Raw genomic sequence first — 20,264 nt, 5'->3', positions numbered from 1 at the left:
GGGATGGTGCTGCGCCGCCGACTTCATATGCGACACAGTTGCCATGCTAGGCATGTTGGAAACATGTGGCGGCATTGCAGACATGCCATGACGATACTCGGTGTGCACTTGCGCAGCTTGCGATGGTTTCATGGGCACATTGAATGTATTGAGTGGCGGTGAGTTCGCTTGCATTGGTGGCGGCATCAGGCGTGTGGGCAGCTGCTGCGCATAATAGCTGCGACGCACTGAGGTGTATTTCGGTTGCAGTAGTGGCGTTTCACCCTTAGCGTTTTTCATGCTACCAGCGTAAGGTTGATGGAAGGGCTGTTGATGCTGGTGTGGCGGCAAGGCGTGCTGGCCCATATTTTCGTGTTGGTGGGGTGTTTTTGATGCATGCGCACCACTGCCTGCACGCACATGCTCATTGGGCATGCCAAGCAGCATAATGTCTTTCTTGCTGGGATGCGCCAAACGCACACTATTCGCCTCCTGCTTGCCATTGCTGCTCTCTTCCTTGCTACTATCTTTTGTGGTCTCCGCCCAGTAGCGTACATGCTCGAGCGTTGGCGGGCTGTAGTCGAATGTCGGATCGTTTTTCAGCGGATCACCACGGCCCACGGGACGCCATTCGTTGCTGTAATCCAAGCGCGGACTGAATGCGTGCACTGTGCCTAAACATCACACGCAATGTGGAGTGGAGTGTACGGAATGCATGAAATGAGAAGGTGAAAAAAAGAAAAAAGTGGAAAATTAAAAATAGCTTTCAGCCAGTCAGACGTTCATATTTGTTTGCAAAATATTTAAAGTTTGAAAAGTTTTTATATCCACCACACTCTGTGCCTAAAAATTATTGTAAATATCCTGTTAAAAAAAAAAACCTTGGGCAATAGAAAACAGGGTACTTAAGAACACCCTGAAAGGGTAAAAGAAGGCGCGAGTACCAGGTACTCATGAAATTTGATGTGTATAATTCTGTGTACGGCTTGGAAAAGCATTTCAGGATCTTTTCATGACTAGTTTCGAACTATCCCAAGCTGGTCCCAAAATTGCCCTGAAGTAGTCCCGAATTGGCTCTGAAAAAGTCGTGCACTTGTCCCGAATAGATATTAAAATGTTTTGTGCACTATGACCTGGTGATCTCTCCAGTAAGTCTCGAAACAGTCCCCAAATGTTCCTTCACTAGTCGCCAAAATTATTATGAACTAGTCCCCAAAATTATTCCGAACTATGTAGTCCTGAAATAGTCCTGAACTAGCCCCGAAGTGGCATGTTATAGGTGTGAACTAGTGCCGAAATAGTCCTGAAATAGATCCAAAATGGGCCTGAGCAGGTCCCGATACGATCCTGAAATGATCCCGAACCAGTCCTGGTCCTGAAATAGCCCTGAAATAGTTACAAAGCTTCTGCTAGATTAACGCAATTTTTATCCATACCGAAGGCTAAGATGTTTCCATATAAAAAAATTTTATTTCGAAAAGTTTTATTGTATATTTGTAAACTCGATTACGTAGACAATTGGCAATTCAGTTTTTCCTAATAAACAATCGTGGTACAAAGCTCAATTAAAAATATTAAAAATAAAATGTTAATAAGCCACAATAACATTGACAAATGTCTTGAAAGCTGTTGTTTGTCTTTCGCAAGACTAATTGAAAACTCTGCTAACGAGGAGGACTTAGCCTTATTCTTTTAGGTATACGTTTTATAAAAATTAAATGAAATTTAAAAGCAATATAGTTTTCCTTTTAAAATAAAAACTAAAAATAAAACTAAAAAATTTAATTGAAAAAAAATTTCCAAAATAGGTTCCTAAAAATTAAATTAAATACAAAAATATGTTTATTTAAAGCAATAAAATCTGATAATTGAAAGAAAATTAAATGTTAAAATATCAAATAATCTCCCAAAAAAATAAATAAAGTTAAAAAAAATTTTTTTCTTTTAAAAACAATGTAAATGATAAAGAAAATTAAGTAAAAAAAAATGAATTGAAAAAAAAGAAAAAATTTCATAAAAATTAAATGAAAGTTAAAAAAATATTTTTCTTTTTAAAATAATTTAATCTAAAAATTAAAATAAATTTAATTAAAAAAACATAAAAAATTAATTTAAAAAAAGAAGAAAAAAATATAAGTTTCTAAACACTAAATAAAATTTAGAAAAATATGTTTCTTTTTAAAACAATAAAATGTAGATTTTAAAGAAAAATACAGCCTCAAGCTCAACAAAATTGTTAAAAGAAAATTAAATTAAAAAAAATTTTATTAATTAATGAACAAAATTAAATGGAATTAAAAAAATATGTAAAAATTAAAAGAAAATTAATTTAAAAAAATTCCACTGCCCGAGGACTCGCACCCTGATCTCAAGAATGAAACGCCGATGCTTTGCTCACTCGGCCATTGCGACTGTTGGGGCAGCGCAATTAAAATGATATATGTACAAGTGATTTAAGCCAAACGAGCTTTTCACCATGAAAGTTGGTAAGGGCACTATTTTTTTGTAAGACTTTCGCGTCTGGATAAGCAAAATCTTTCAAAAATATTTGCCCACTCTTTTTTCCCTGTACGATAACCATCTGAGTAAGATCATCAAAATGATGAGCATAATTTTATAGCATTCTGTATTAACAGATGGAGGTACAGCTGTAACATTTGTTAAACCGTACACTTCGCGAGCGGGGCCGCGGACAAAAATCAGCATGTACATTAGGGTGGTCCAAAAATGCATGTGAAAAAGTAAAGTCGGAGTTTTTATGCTTTCACCCCCTAGGATTGTTCTATGCCGAAAAAAATATACCCCTACTTTTTTTATTTTCAAATCAAAAAATATTGAGAGGTCGCTCAAAGCGCTCACAGTTTTCCATGTACTTTATATTGGAAAAAACAACTTTTCGTAGAAATGGTATAGAATTCTTGAAAATCAATATTTTTCGATTGAAAAACTCTGTTTCTCTTCAGGAGATTTCCAATATTAATACCCAATTATTGATTGAACCATTTTTTCATAGTAGCTATATTTTATAGGTCCGCCAAAAAACCCAGAAAATTACCGATAATGCAATGGGGGACCACTAAAAAATTTTTAGTATTAAAAAATGGTTAAACAAAAAATTTTGTAGAAGTAGAATTTTACGATCGAAAAATATTGATTTTCAAGAGCTCTACCCGATTTCCAGGAAAAGTTTTTTTTCGCCCATATAAAATACATGGAAAATTTTGAGCGCTTTAAGCGACCTATAAATATTTTTTGATTTCAAAATAAAAATATATGGGTATATTTTAATCCATATAGAACAATCCTAGGGAGTGAAATTATTAAAATTCAGACTTTACTTATTTTTGGATTTAATTTTCTTTCTGGTTTATTTACATATTTAATTTTGTATGGTCTTTTTTTCTTTCACCGCGTACCCCGCCATGCACACGCTCATTATCATTGCTCCATTTATTTATTGTTATTTTATTATATTTTTGTTTCTATTTTTCCCATGCTTATTGGCGATCTTTTATTACATGAGTGTTATAATTGCCCATGCTAATGCGTACAACGCTGAAAACATTGAAAAACATCAACGCTGTCAAACGCTTGGTCGATTTGAAAAGTAGCCAGGCAGGCAGGCAAGCAAGCCGGCGGGTTTGTGTGGGCAACGCCGCCAATGCCGCAAAGGGGCGGTCGTCGGTGAAGCTACTCGACTTAACATGCCACCACTAGCCCCGCTCACCGCACTGCCTTTATGCGACTGTGGCACTGCGGCCAGCGCAGTTGCCATTGCCATTGGCGATTGGCTCTAGTCAGCTTGTCCGCCTGGTCTGGCCGGCCTCATGTGTTGCTCCATCACCCCATCTGCTTTATTGACTTGCTACACTCCATTGAACTGCTGGCTGCTGTTGTTGGGTTGTTTTTTTTTTCAACTAACCACTGGAGCATTCGCTGCTGGCGATTAAGCGTACGCCTACTATGCAATAATAGATACTCGATGCGGTATAATCATAACTTGTTAAAGTGTTAACAAATGTTTCTGCTACCACCTCACCTTGCACCAACTGCCGCCGCCCAACTATAGCTCCCAGCTTACCGCCTAACTAGCCGGCAGCCTCACTGGCTTAAGCACTTAAGACTAAGGCTGCCTCCTTCATTGACCACTCTCCGGGTTGGTTTTTCTGTCTTACTGTCTGTCTGTCTGTCTGTCCATCTGTCCTCCTCCTTGTCTATTAGTGCAGCCCAGTTATTGCCGCTGCTGCTGCTGCTGCTGCACTGCTTCTGCTTCTGTATTTAACAGCTTTACTAACTACTTTTGGTATCAAATGTCGTCTTCGTTTTCATCGTTCAGCGCTCGACGCTTAGCGCACAGTCCAGTCCGGTCGGTCTGGCGTTTCATTTGAGGCGTCGAAGCGAAAAAATTGTGCAAATTATTTTATGATGTATCTACAATTGCCACAACAATGTTGATTACCACTTTTAGTGCGTTAATAATGCCAGTCAATGAAATTGCTGCTTTGCTGCTTGGTGTGTTACTTGATTGTTTAGTGGTTTCGTTGTCGTTGCTGGTGTTGTTGTTGTCAATTTTTCTCTTTTTCCTTATTTTTTGTTATTTTATCGATAGCTTGAATGTCTTCTTTATTGTTGCTTTTGATGCAATGAGCAAAATAAAAAAACGACACAGTGATTAGTTTTTTTTTACGAAATCCATGATTGTTGGTTTTAAGATAGTTGGACTTTGAGAAATGTTAATGGCCGTCTTTATTGAATTTCTTTATGAAATTATTTGTATTATTTATAATTATGCATCTGTGTAAAAATGTTGTAAAAAATAGCATAATCAATAAACACACATATAGGCATAAAATCTTGGAATAAGAGCGTTTTCGTAGCACAAGTCGCAGGTGGTGGAGGTAATTTCAAACTTGAAATTTCTTTTCATCGTGAAAATATTATGCGTCAGATGGCGCTGGTATGAGTATATTGTAAAGGACTAGAAACTGATTTCCAATTTGAAACCATAGACCACAAATTAATATTGTAAATAAATTGTTTTAGTACAAGAGATAAAACTATATATATTTGGACACTCTTAGACTTATCTCCATTTACAATAAACTAGCAGACCCGGCGTACTTCGTCCCGCCCAAAATTATTATTTTTTTATTGAAACTCTGGTTCAATATCTTCACCAACATTTAACGTTCACCTGGCATATTTATCGGCTAAGGTTATGGGTTGGTGGTCGTCAGAAGGCATATTTCCATAGCCGTCTTAACCTAGTGTTATGTCCGTGAAGAAGTTCTTGAAATTCTCCAATGATGATAAAATATATTTGAAGAACTTTTTCCTCTTCACTCCCTGGCGGCAACAATGATCCTGTTCTATTGTGAATCTGCCCTTGAAACTGTATAGTATAGTTGGTGGCCATTTCAAAATGGGCGAGTATCCTAAACACCTTACATGTGTTGCCCAGTAGCGCGGTGGTTCTGGTGGTTTATTAACGGTGGTCGTTTGAGATTGTCCCCCTGGACAACTCCAATTCTGGTATCTCTGAATGAAGCTTTAATCGGACAATCACGGCACTTTTTCTCATTTGATTATTTTTAGTAATAACTCGACTCCAGCGCCTCTTGGCGGGTCATGTTGTGAACCTAAGCTATTCGGAGACCCACTCACACACGTACAAACAATTTCGGTAAAATCGGTCTCGCTATTTAGGAGGCGTATTTTACAAATTCCAGTTCTACGAAAAATGGTGCTTACCATGTTAGTAATTAATTATTATATGTAATTCGGGATTTTTTCACTATTTCGGGAATTACGAGACTTTTGGGATTCTCGAGAATATATCGGGATCTTCAGGACTACCTCGCAGTTTTCGGGACTACTTCCGGGACTATTTCAGAAGTTTCTTTATAGTAATCGATCTCGATATCGATAAATTTATCTTATTTTAAAATCGTTATATTTATCGATATATTTATCGATATATATATATATATACCTGAAATCTGAAAAAAAAATCTGAAATACGCTACTCTTCCACGCAAATAATGAAATTTGCTAGTCTTCCACGTAGGGAGGGACGATTTACTCCACCCTAATCGCCTTAATATGTTTCTGAAAGACCACATGACACGAGAAGTTGACGAAACGACCATCCTGTGGGGTGGGATGATGAATTGCTGTGTTTCAAGAGGCAACAGGCTTTGACAAAATCAATTAATTCTGCTTGGAAAACATTCACAAAGCCTTTACAAGTTTGAGTAGTTAAGTGTTGCTAGGATCGAGAATTTGCAAAAGTAGCAACAAAGCACAATTTTATAAGCAGTTTAAGCTCAGAATGTATTTGCCGAAAATTTGAATGCTGGTCGTACCAGGATACAACCCCTTAAACAACCAAGGGGTTTGGATAGGGAAGATTAGTTTTAAGTATATCAGTGCATATAGAGTCGGCACGTACTATATAGACAAATAAATTTGTTGAAAATTATTGTAAACAGCAAATATCTACAAAGGCCGTTTTGAGACGAGTAAGATTGCTTTGAAGAGGATGATACAGCGAAACAACTTATGTACTTCTGGTCGGTTTATGCAAGGATTACGAGTGAGAATAGGGACAACAATAATGCGCTGACTGATAGACAACGGAGATATTTGACATACAACTAACTTTTTAAATTGTCTTGTAAATTCCTCATAGAGACGCTGAGTATTTCTGATCTTACTCCTGATCCGCAATAGCGCTTGTTGGACAAGTCAAAATACCACGGAATCATTCAGGACTCCAAGTTGAATTGGAAAAAGGATTTAGAGGAGAAGAGAACCAAGAAATCTCTAGCAGCATACTACATGTGCAAAAGGACCTTTGGAAAGCCAAGGGGGGCTATCACCGTACGTCACCTGTGGGATGTACACCACAGCCATCAGACCAATTTCAACCCACGGGTCCTTAGGATAATGGAGGAAAAAGTGCAAAGACTCGAATGCCTTGGCATATCGGGGGTAGTAAGTACCGCACCTTAGGAAGGCATTAACATGACATAGAAGCCGGCACAGATTACATTACGCCCTTTTGGGACTTCAATACGAAGATACCCATTAGGTTCCCGACCAGAGAAGAATGGGAAACAGGACTGCCAGTAGCAAAGCGTCGTATATCCATCTACACTAAAGGCTCAAAGATGAAGGGCCGCAGATCAACCGGTCCTTTTGTCTACCGATCGACTGCAGTTTCTGCGCTAAAAGAGAGAGAAGAAAGCCACTATTTTTATCGAAGCCACTATTTTTGATGACAGTCAGGCAGCACTGAAGGGAATATTATCTAAAATTGAGCAATCGGGAATTGTATGGAAATTTCGCACCACGCTAGCGTATCAACCGCCACTCTATGATGGGTCCACGGACATGGCAATATTGAAGGGAATGATGAATAGAGCAGCGGATAGTTCCGTACTACTACCGTTTAGTGATCACGTTAGGAAAATTTATGAATGCATCGCACAATGGGACTACAGCGGCCAAAAGTAGTAAAAAGGTATTAGGAAATTCTGAAGAAGTAATTACGTAGATGCATAGCAAAATATCCACCTAAACCAAACCAAAAAGAATTTTTGATAAAATTGCCTATTTGCAGTCATGACACGAGCTTAAAGTAGGAACAATGCGAAAAAATAAATTTGTAAGAAAAAATGTTGATTTTGTCGAAAGTAATTTGAATTAATTTTTCAAATTGTGCGGATATATAAAGGCCAATCTGATTGATGAGCAGTTTTTGAATACATATATCTGTGGTCAAGCATTGCTTTAAATTTTTATAAATCTTTTGAAATCTATTAAACAGTTTACCTTGAAATTCTACATAATTTTGTGAGTATAAAATTTTTTCAGTGCTTACTTTAAAAAGGGATATTTTAAAAGGACCTAGGAAGCGAGCTAAATTATACTTAGGACAAGTAAAAATTAAATATGCTTGTCATATCCTAAAAATAGTTCCAGCTGCGAGGTACTGCGAGTTCAGCTTCTATTCTTCCTTTTATAGACCCACCTCCTGTAAAATTTATTGAATTTTTATTGTAGAGCTAAAGGGAAAGACTCTGAAATGTACATAAAATAAATAATGTGCAATATAAATTAGAAATTGAAGAAGATGTAGATATTAGTGACTCGATAAACTATTATTCACATTCAACATTCAGCCAAAAATGAACTCTTCTCAGGACGAGATCCGTTTTCGATGGCAATAGTAGTTCAGTGTAAATACCTTTCGTGCACATAAATTAGTATGCAGGTATTGTAAATGTTTTCGTTTTGTCATTTCCAAAATGAAGAAATGGGAGCTTCTTTAGAAATAAAATAAATCTGCCTGTTAATTTTCTCCAAAATTCATAAAATTTAGTACTTGGAGCCAAGAAAGTTCTGTAAGAGGTGGGCGCCGTAATAAGAAATTCTTTATTATCTTCCAAGTTGGAAAATGTCTGGCTTAAACGCGCGAGGCACACCGAATTTGATCAAACAAATTTTTTTTTTGTTAATTTGCGCCTGTTTTTCTAGAATGACTGGACGATAATGTAAACCGATTTCGACGATATTTCGTGTTCTCGTTAAAACCAGCAAATGCTCCGAATTCCGTCAAAATCGGATAACATTTACTATTTCCGCCCACAAGAGCTGTGGGCGTGGTAGCGCGTTGAATTTTACAAATTTCCACATTTTTTCATTCCTAAATTCCAAATTGGGCATTCAGCGAATTTCTAGTACGGTTAGTACTTTTGGCCGTAGCTTATATGGGAACGTCCCACTGCGCATCGTGGCCTCGACGAATGACTTGTGGAACAAACGGGAAGACTGTGAGACCACAAGATTATTATGGCCGCAGCTTAGTAGGAAAAAGACATACTGAAACTCCATAGACCTGCAATCAGAGGCCTTACCAACATCATCACAGGACATCGTGATATAGCACCAATGCTTCAACGGTAGCGAATACCAACAAGTACTCTCTGCAGAGGCTACCGTGATGAGGATGAGAAAAAGTCAATTGACTGCTCACTGCGCCGATGTCCAGGTCTACAGACGAAGAGCCTCAAGCACTTGGGTTCACGCTGCTTCAATAGACTGAGCGATATTGTGGAGGTGGAACTGTTGAATCTCCTTGGCCTCATAAGCAATAGTAATCGGTTCAGTAGAATAATGACTTAGCTACTCTTTCGATTATATGTACATACGTGTCTCCGCCTCCAAGGACAAATGGTACCACTGGATAAGGCGCCAGTGAAACAATGCTTCGAACCAGTAGCCAAGGGTGGAAAACGAAAGTAAGGGCACCCCAGAAACAATGGCCATACCACGTACAGAAGGACTTCTTCAAACTCGGAAGTGGACCAGTGGCTTGCAGCGGGCGTGAGTCGAGAAGCAGTTTGCTGCCAACGAACCCTCAGTGTTCGCAGGGGTTTGATTAAGGAATAAGCTGTTGCTACTTAAAAGACTAAATTCTCTCAAAACGTTCAAATGGGATAAAAAATATAAAATTTCGTTAAAATTTGAATAACTCTGATCAAATGGAAACTACATAACACAACTTGAGCCTCTTACATTCCCATCAAAAAGTAACAACAAAAACAAGCTTTCATGTGCCACGTTAAGGGCAGTGAAGATTTAAAAGAGCTGTGTAAATGAAAATACAACTTTAGAAAATAAACAATAAAGCCAACGTGAAGAAAATACTCGAAGAAAAATTGGAAAAACACAAACACCAAAACAAATCGTAGCAAAAACTAGGTAAACAAGCTCCTGGCGATCGACTTGACTTGAACTTGAACTAACAATGGCCACAAAAGACGCGACAACAACACGCGTGCCGCAACAGGTACAAGTACTTGCAACACACACACACACACACACACACACACAGCCACACTCAACTAATTTCGTAGTACATATATATGAAGCTGTAGAGATGAGGTATACTGGTATGTAAGATATGATGAATGTTATGAAAACAAAAACAAATGCCAACAAGACGACAAACTGTAATATAAAAGGAGAGGATCACTGCATCAAAAACCATATTGGCCAATCACGCTAATGGCTAAACGGCCTGTGACTATGTGGTTATGTGGCTAAATGGTGGCTGGCGTTGCAGCAGCATTTGCGGCAATGTGGTTGGAATTGTGGCAATGCTGTGCGAAAGAAAAAAGTGAGAAAAAGATTTAAAAAAAAAACACAAGAAAAAATTAGAAAAATAGTAAACGAAAAAGCAGAAGTGCGCAGATATGTGCAATGATCGGTCGATGGTCAATCACTCATTCATTCACTTGTACGTACATATCATATGCAAGGAGAAGCATAGAGAGGATGCGAGTCAAGATGAAAGATGTGCTGTGCAGTGGTGACCAGTAGACACGTAAGATAGATGTTGTAGCATTCATGGTAAGCCAGTGGTGAACAACGGATGAGCAAATGGATAGGTGGCTGTGTATTTTTTAATTTTTTTTTTAGAAAAAAAGCCACCAAAGCGGCTTTTCGCGCAAAGTTGCGCCTGTAACACAGAGCGGAAAGTGAACGCGCGCGCGCGTGCATGGCATGCCGGTGAGAAAGGCACGCTGATGCGGAGGTTACTGAGCTGCTGCTGTTGCTTCGGCTGCGCGGCTACACACTTGCTGTCGCTCTGACCATCAAAGTACTTTTTACATAGCAGAAGATGAAGAAAACAAGCGCTGCGCTGGCTGATAAATTATTTGCTAAAACCTGACAAATCGCTTTCCATTTTTATACGACAAATGCAGTGACTTACACACACACACACACACACATATTGAGGCGCAGCTGCTTGCACACAAATCATTGCGGTATTGACGAGCAAGCAAACGTAAATTTGCACACAACAAACGAAAGACTTAAGGCACGAACCCGCTCGCTTGCTTGCTAGCTTGCTAGTTGAAGCGTGCGCGCGCCAAAACATGCAAAATACCTACACTCACACACCGAGTTAGACCCCAATCACAACGCAAATTTGTCATTACAGCTCAGCGAGCGGCTCATAACAGTCAACGGCATGCAACTTAATGGCAATCAAACAGAAATTCACTAAGCGAATAAGGAGGCTCTTCACTGTTAGTCAGTTAGAGACTTCGAAACTCCATGGGTAATATAGTTAGTTGGATTATGGCAGGCGAGATTACTGACTCAGTGAAGCATAACATGCAAATCATTCAATTGCCAGCACTGTGAGTCGGCGGTGTATTATATATGCAACTAAGTACATCGCTCGCATCATTGTCAACGGCATGAGGAAAGAAAAACAAATAGCTGCTGCTGCTGCTGCCGCTGTGCTAGAGACCCACAAAACACGACACACACTCACCCATACACAAAAAAGCAGTAAAAACAATAGCCACAAAAATGTAAACAGCCGCACATTCACATCATAGCAACGTAAACAGTGATTTTTATTGTACCGTGGCGCAACAAATTTGCAATGTACTCGTGCGCATGCGCATGTGCATAGGCTGTGTCAAGCACGATTAATGTCAAAAAAGTAGCAAAAAAAAAACAAGTAAAGAAGTATAAGTTTGGGCGAAACCGAGCTTTATATACCCGGCGCACGTATTAAGTATTGTTTTTTTTCATTATTGCATTGTTTGTTAACTAAATAAATTTTTTTCCCCCTATTTCAAACATTTTCGATAATATGCTCAATAAGAATTAATGAAATAGCATGATGCAATAAAGAACGCGGTATACTTTCGCGTTCGCGTTTCCATCTTAAACTCGCTTAGAAAACTTCAATTTGCCTCTTTGAGAAACAATTTTTTATATTACAGCGATTTTCATGAAAAAGTAGTAAAAATGGTACTCTCAGTTGTTCTCAAATTTTTAGTTATTACTTTGATACGAAAGAAAAATATACATACAAATACACCTATATTTTCCAGTATATGTATTTATGTGAAAATCCCATAAGTTGAACATAAAAAAATTCAAATGTTGTGTTTACTTTTTTTTTATTTTACAAGTATCCCGCAAGATATATCATTTAGCTAGTATTTCTATAAAATTTTCAAAAATCACAGTTTTTCACACATTTTAATTCAATACTTTAGTACGAAAAATAGTACTAAATTTAGTACTATTTCACCAAACGGCCTTTCTTTAATACAACCTTGAGCTTAGGTAGCGTCGAAGCGAGCTCTCACAACGTATTTCTCCTTTTATCATAATGAAATAAATGGACCAAGTTTAGTTGAAAGCGATATACGATGGACGGTGTCACTCCTATTTTCAAAAATTTGTTTAATAATTTCATTTATTGCTAAGTGATTATTGCAAATAGTAGTTACTGATTTGTGGCAGTTTTCGTATTTCTGTCAGATTCGTAAAGGGGCTAATGAGATATAGCATTTCATCATAATAAAAGTGTGCGGTCCACAGTGGGACCTCCCTGAAATTTCGTATATGCACTATGTATTGCGTACTTGGGATTGCAGAAATGTGGAAAATGGTAAAAGTCGATGCGCTGTCACGTCCAAAAGAGTTTGATGAAATTCCGAATAATACTGGTTTTAGGGGCTGTTTGCAGCTATCAAGTAAAACGAAAAATTCATACAAAATAACACAAGAAGAATAAAAAAGAACTTTTCTTCTATCAAAATTAATGAGTTCAGTAAACAGCTCTCAAAAATAAAAATAAATGCACTTTTTCAAGCAACAGAAACAATAACAAGTAATTTTTAGCAAAAAAAAAATCGACTTCAACTCTCATATAAAAAAAAATATATATATATATATATATATCATGATCCACTAATCGGATCTTAACCAGATTAGTATGGGACCACCTCTGAGACACTACCTTACCGATGCAAATAGAATTATCGAAATCGGTTGACGTGGTCCAAAGTTATGCGGTAACATACATAAAAAAAAATAAAAATATTCCGACGAACTGATAACCTCCTCCTTTTTTGGAAGTCGGTTAAAAATGGAAAATATTTCTGGCTCATTATATATGCGCACTATTGGTCAAATTAATTAAAATTACTTGCGACAAATCAACATTTTTTCTTACACATTTATTTTTTGGTTGGTTGGCTGGTTTTAGCTGGATTGTCGCCCTGGTGGCAAGCCATTAGCAAATTTGCCATTTTGATTCCAAAGCGCTCGCACAACCTACAGCAATTTGGCGGCTTTAATAATTTTCATTACGTCATACAGAGAGGCAGCTGCACTCTAAAATATTCTGCAGGAATGGATTGCCGAGTGTCTTTAGCCTCATCCTTGCGAGGGCTGGACACACTCGCACAGGAAGTGTTCGACTGTCTCTTTTGAGCCCGGGTCATGGCAACTGCGACAGATCCTATTGAGGGGAAATTCAATGCTTTCGGCATGTACCAAGGTACATCATTTTTGCGCATTCCTAAGATAGCTTTGGTTTTAAGTGGGTCGTAGGACACCCAGAACTGCCGGGTAATCTTATACGTTCCTGTACGGTTCCACCTCTACTTGGCCTTCGAGTGATAAATTTCGGTCATTTTTGTGCTAATCTCTCAGAGCGAGGCGCCTATGTCTACAGCGTTGGACACATTCATTGCGCAGTCGCTTCTTGCTAGTTCGTCCGCTGCCTCTTTCTCTTTGATATAAGGGGCCACTTGCTTGCTAGTTCGTGGTCCTTGCTGGTAGGCGGAAGGATAACTTTAGGTTATATTGCTCAACAAAAACCACTACACCAACACCGCATTTCATCTTTGATCCGTCCGTAAATTTATTATTTTTTACGTCGTATCTAATTTGAGCTCGTCCCATGACTGCAAATATGCATTTTTATCATTTTTTTCTTATTTGGCTAAAAACAACATTTTTCCATGAATCTGCATAGTTGGTTTTCCATACTTCGCTAGTTCGTCTTTACTATTATTGGCCACTGTAAAGCCATTGTGTGTTGCCACTCAAATTTTCAAAAATTTTATAATTGTCTTATTTTATGCCAAAATATTAACTTTACATTCCAATTTTCAACAAATCACGGAAATATCGTAGTTTTTGCATTTTTCAAAAAATCCATTATATGGGAGGTGGGCGTGGTTACGCACCATTTCGGATAAAGCGCAACCTATATACCAAATTTTTGTTCAAGTTATCGTGTGCACGGACATGACTTAATAGATTTATTTTTTCATTCTAGCATTTTGGTATTATAAAAAACCGTTATGCGAAAAAAGGTACAATAGTAGTACATACCCTTGCGGACAAGTGCGCTCGGGTATAGAAAGGCATACAAACTTAACAGAGCAGTAGCCAGCAGACAACCAGCTAGCCAACCAACCAGCTAACCATCCAACCAGCTAGATTGTACAAAAAAAACTGTCTCTCACAGTGACTGTGTGCTACCAGATAGCCTCTTCTGCCTGCTGACGGTGCTGCTGTGTATGACAGCGCCTGACTGTTATTATGACTGTGTTGCTGCTGCCGTTGACCGTCATTGCTGCCACCACTTTGTCAGTATCACTTTCGATTTTCAATGCCGCGCATTCAAACAAATGTTGTTTGGTAATTTTTTTTGGTATTTGATTTTCCTTTTTTTTTGTCTTTTGCTTGTGGTTTGCTAAAATTATGTACCGCGTCGGCCAATGGTACATTAAAATTTCGTCACAATTATATTTGGGTATTGATATTTTCCAGCGCTACTTATAACAGACAGCATGTTTTGTTTGCAATGGTTCGCGCGAGTGGACAATGGTGGGAATTGTTTGGTTGGTTTATTATATCTAAAATATTATATAATTAAAAAAATATTTAAGCACTGGTTGAGATAAAATATCAACACTTTGTATAAGGCACAAGAAGGGCCAAAAAAACGAAAAAATATAATGAAGTAAATGCATTTTGGCATCTTTTGAGATTTTCCAACGGTTTTTAAAGGTTAAATTGTCGGTTGAGCGGTAAAAAAGTTGTTAAATATATTTTTTATGCTTAAGAAAAAGTAAGTGTTCCTAGATTGCACTACAGAAGTGTTACTTTTTCGATTATTTTCCAGTTCACTTTATACTGCATCAATGCTCTAGGGGAAATTTTATTCAGGACACAAAAGTTTACCAGATAATTGTGCGACAGATGAATTAGCTAGGCCAAAAATACCACTCATACATTTGTACTTTTTCGCGCTGGCAAACGGAAGACCTGATAAAGACAGTTTCAGCGCACAGTGATTCAAAACTGGAATTGACTGTTCATAACTGGAAAGTTCATTTTTCAACAAATTTAATTAATTCTATTAACAAATTTTTACCAAAATTAAACCACTTTTATTTTAGAGTTTTTAGGAAAAATTTTTGCTATGCACTTTTATGGGTCATCAAATTTTAGTATACATAATAAAGTGCAAGTTTCAAGCAAATTCAAATTTTTTTGTGTTTTTCGTTTTGGGGGAACCCCGCAATTGTATTATGTAAAATTTATTAATATAATCAAACGAAAATTCATAAATCGGGCTCAACTGGCCTCTTGTAAATTTTATAAGCTTTATAAGCAGTTATACATATTTCATAGAGTTTTATATATAAATCGACTTGTCTTCAGATAGCTGTAGTAAAATTTAAGGAGTGATTTTTTCGTAGAATATTTTAACTCACTAATTCGTACTAAAATGTGTCTTTTCCATCCTCATTTTGAAGATGTTAATAAAACGTGTCGCTTTGAGAGTTTAAAGTGTAAGCACAGGATTTTATAATCCTTTACTCTATTTTATTACATTTAATTTAATTTAATTTTTTGTTTTATTGGACCTTTTATTGTTGTTTACTTTTTAAAAAATGTTTGAAGTTTTGTTTTAGTTAATTTTTACACGATATTTTTTTATTACATTTTATTTTATTTTATTTTATTGTATTTTATTTTATTTTATTTTATTTTATTTTACTTTATTTTATTTTATTTTATTTTATTTTATTTTATTTTATTTTATTTTATTTTATTTTAATTTATTTTATTTTATTTTACTTTATTTTATTTTATTTTATTTTATTGTATTCTAATTTATTTCATTTGATTGGTACTTGTTTTCTTATTTTTCAGTTTACTTTTTATAATACTTTTTTAAGTTTATTTTATTTCATTTTTCTATTTCATTTTATTTTTAATTATTTTATTTTATTTTTATTTATTTTTTATTTTTTTCGTTATTTTCTTTTATTTTATCTTATGTGATTTTCTTTTATTTAATTTAATTTATTTTATTTTAATTTATTGTTATAATTTTTTTTATATTTGTTTTATGGATTTTTTTTTAATTTCTTTGCGTGCTACATCCTCTTTCATTTCCTTTACCTAATAGTCGTACGTACCTACTCCATTTGCAGGCTCATTTACAATCGCATTTGTACTTTCATCTTCGTTTTGCGCCACAGATATCGCAGCAATTGCCGGCTGATTTTGAACTGCTTGCTCTTGCTGCTGTTGATTAGTCTCCTGCTGCTGCGTATTGCTTGTTGCTTGCGTCGACGCCACGCTTGCATTGGTGAGCAGGAGGCTTAAGCCGATACATATCGTAACAAAATTGAATTTGTTGCGATCGGTAATCATTGCTGTCAGGGTATCTGTAAGGGAAAAAATTGAAAAATTATTACCGATTAGGCTATTTAGAGTCTATAAATCTATAAAAAAGCAAATAGAGTAATTAAAGGTCATAAAACTATGCATATTTTCTTAACAGGAAGAATTTAGGCACTAACTTTGATTCTTTCAATCAATATTTGCGTATCGATCGCCGTAAGCGGGTTGAGAATTGAAAACAAGTTTTAAAGAAAATTCATGCTCAGAACACGTAGATCGGTTAGGTTAGGTTTCGCTGGCTGATCTTAAGAGATTTCAACAAGGGCGTAGCCAGGATCTGATGTAAGGTTGGGGAGGATTAAATTAAATAGACTACTAAATTTTTTTGATATATTTTTTATTTAAGCATTTTTACGCTAATCGCAAACGTCTCGGACTTTCAGCAAACTTTTCGATCCCTTCCTGCTGAGCCATATCACAGAAAGCCTTTCTTCTCCTGTTGTGCTTCTGAACCAGGTTTCTACTCTACGAAGTGTACTAAACGATCGCTCCGCAGTGGCTGTTGTGCATGGAAAAGCACTCAAAATGGAAATACACTTATATATCGCTGGTAGAAATTCATTTTCTCTTCTTTATTTAGATAGATCCACAAATTCCACATCTTTCAAATCTTCTTCGGACAAGTTCTTTTCTTCCATAAATTGTACAAAAGAATGAGTACACTGCCCATATCTAGATCATAGATCTGTTGAAAATGCTTCGCTTTCTTTTGTACCTTTTCACTGCAACATTTAATCGAATACAATGGGTGCAATCTAGACAGCGAAAAAGCTGGAGTATTTTCATTGAAAAAGCGTAGTTGTAAAGAGGCCGTTAGTTAATCAAGATACGGTATTTTTATAGACGGTCGCCAGTACTGATTTTCATTGATCGATGGGGGTTACTTCTGTTTTTTTTTTTTTTTGGTTTACCTGCCACACTTGGTAGAGAAATTTATACTCCTAGATCGGCTGTAATAATATGAGATTTGTTAATCAACTCTGTAGTGACTCCTTCTGCATTCTTGCGATCATTCTTAACCACCTCCAAAATATTTTCAATATGCTGACCAACGGCGATGAGGTGTTTTGTCTTCATTTGCAAAATGTTGTTGTAGACCCCAGCAACGTTGAACATTTAGCAATTGTCATTGAAGCAATGCTGAACATCGACCTTGTTATAGCAGCACACAATTGATACGCAGACTTTCTTGTGGTGAATTTTCCCTGCATTCACAACTTTTTTAAAGCTTCCACAACTTTATGAAAATTTCCTAATAGCCTTATATTTTTACGACCATCTTGTTTCACACAAACGTGATATATTAGAAGCATATTTAATTCTTGCATGTCGTTGATTAGCGAAAAAAAATGTGATCACATATTTTAGGGTAGAAATAGTATTTCTTATTTTTTGGAACCTCGTTTAAGTCATTCACAATAAGATTTAGCGGAATGAGAAGTTTTTTTTTCGTTGCGGTTTTCCATCCTGTTCATCACAGAATGGGTGTTTCGTTTATTTCTGTACCAATTCAATAGGGGTATTCACGATCCGGTGCATACTGTCTAGCATGATTTTTATTTTTTCATGTGATCAAACAACAAGAAAATTAGCCAATCATGCTATTTATGCTATCTATGTACCATGCTAGACAGTATGCAGCGGATCGTGATGCTCACCCTTGCCAATTTTTAGGCTCCGCTCTATGTCCGCCAAACACTCACAACAAAGAAATTGCGCAATTTCTTTCACTGACACTCGCATAAACGCGTATTTTGAATTGATTACATCTTTACAACTTTCAAAGCGCCATGTGGCTCAAAGCCGCGCACGTCACGGTAGAGCACCACACAATGTCACTCACACACACAAACACAGAAGGAACAGTCCACTTTTTATTCAGATGTCACGGACAAAGTCTTACATATCGGTAAAGTGAGCAGCCAAAGTTATGGATTCGTATGAGAAAATTATACTTATTTTGAATTACTGGTACGCTGCAGATGTGCGTATGTATGCGATCTTGGTGAATCTGCACGCTTATCGTTAACGTATACAATTTTTTTTTTTGCAATTCTTGTCAGGACCAACATGTATGACAACTTTATTAAAATTTATTACGATACCGTAAGTTGCCCAGTAGGAGGAGCAGCCAAAGAGCAGCAGAAGGAAGCTGCAATGAAAGGGTAGACAAGCAAAAGAAGGCTGGTACGGAGGCTGATCCGTATAAGCGCAATCATATACATACATACATACATACATACAATTTGACTGAGTTCGCGCCACACACGTTTACTGAAGAAGATGCGTATCTCATTTTGATTTTCTCATTCGTTTATTGCGATAAATTGTAAGTAAATATTATAATCAGTTGTACCGCATGCATGTAAGCCTGGTTGTTGTAGTTGATGTTGTTGGCGGCCAAGAAGAGCTAATGCTGGGAATGAAACTAAAGAAGCACAAATATGCATTTGGGTATGTCCATTGAGTACATAATAAAGAAAGGAACGAAGAAAGGGGGACAAAAATTATGCGAATTCGACTTAAAAGCTACCGCACGCATCTTCGCAATGAAAAGTGTATGTATGTATTACTGCAGATGTACATTTGTATATGTAGCATTTCGCCGTTGGTGGTGACTGCACTCACGGTATTCATTGGTCAGCTTATTCTTCCGCCGCTGGAGTTTAAAGCGAAGTTTATTGTATTTTGACCAATAAACCATTTGCAGATTTAAGTTTCGGACATTTTTGGAATGAGTGAGTCAATTTACCATGACTAATGGCAATAAATGACTCGTACTTCCAGTCGGAGGCAGCTCTGCCCGTCCATTGTGAATGCCCTCTATGAGAGCCAAGAAGGAAGCACATACTTCTAACAGAAGTTATTCCATATTGTCAGCATAGTGTCTGTTAAACCAACTTTTGAAAACAAACTTTTCGTAGAAATGGTAAAGAATTCTTGAAAATCAATATGTTTCGATAGGACAACTCTATTTCTCTTCAGGATACTTTCAGTAATAACATCCAATTGTTTATATTAACATTTTTTAATACTAGCGATTTTTTATGGTTCCACTCACTACATTTTTCGGGGTTTTTCGCGACCTACAATAAATAGCTAATATCAAAAAATTGTTAAATAAACAAATTATTATTGGAATTCTCCTAAAGAGAAACAGTTTTCCGATAAAAAAATATTGCTTTTCAAGAATTCTACAACATTTATACGAAAAACTCTGATTGCTTTGAGCTAAGTAAAAATGTTTTTTAATTCCAAAATAAAGCAACAGGGGTATATTTTTTTGGTATAGAACAATCCTAGGGGCAGGGTGCGTGATTATTAAGAAATATATTTAATTCGTCAATTAAATAAACAAACAATTTTATTTGCGATTTGATTCGTCAACAAAATAAAAAAAATTATTTTTATCTTTGATTTGATTGTGAACCAAATAAGAAACAAAAAATTATTTGTGATTTGATTCGTCGACCAAATAAAGAACACAATTTATTTGAGATTTGATTTTTGGAACGGATCAATTTGATTCGTGACTTTTCAACTAAATAATACTTTTTTATGCAACGCAAATACATACGATGATCAGAGGTGGGCACTACCACAAACAAGCGTGAGATAAAAGTGAGAATGTGTTGGTGTATCCAATTCATTTTGCTTGCTGTCGCGTTCTCATCGTTACGCTCTCGCTT

General features: G+C 36.6%; 2 protein-coding genes across 5 annotated transcripts in view; one reads left to right on the top strand and one right to left on the bottom strand.

Annotated features, from left to right (window-relative positions):
- LOC118740981 (mucin-5AC-like) overlaps positions 1-20,264 on the bottom strand; it is a 130,956-nt gene that overhangs the window by 3,042 nt on the left and 107,650 nt on the right. Inside the window, exons 2-3 of one of the 2 annotated variants that reach the window (XM_036472754.1) lie at positions 16,308-16,559; positions 23-653 (exon numbers count right to left, since the gene is read on the bottom strand). In XM_036472754.1, coding sequence (XP_036328647.1) covers positions 23-653; positions 16,308-16,545 — 869 coding nt within the window. In that variant the 5' untranslated portion in view covers positions 16,546-16,559. Of the gene's footprint in view, positions 1-6; positions 654-16,307; positions 16,560-20,264 lie in introns of both variants that reach the window. The other variant, XM_036472755.1, reaches the window with a different exon arrangement.
- Positions 1-20,264, top strand: part of LOC118740984 (trans-1,2-dihydrobenzene-1,2-diol dehydrogenase) — a 151,598-nt gene that overhangs the window by 49,153 nt on the left and 82,181 nt on the right. The window lies entirely within an intron of this gene.

The sequence above is a fragment of the Rhagoletis pomonella genome, unplaced genomic scaffold, assembly GCF_013731165.1.
Source record: "Rhagoletis pomonella isolate Grant_MI unplaced genomic scaffold, Rhpom_1.0 Rhpom_scaffold_00006, whole genome shotgun sequence".
NCBI classification, from domain to species: domain Eukaryota; kingdom Metazoa; phylum Arthropoda; class Insecta; order Diptera; family Tephritidae; genus Rhagoletis; species Rhagoletis pomonella.
The sequence above is the reverse complement of the archived record's forward strand: the minus strand, read 5'-3'. Positions and strand labels throughout refer to the sequence as shown.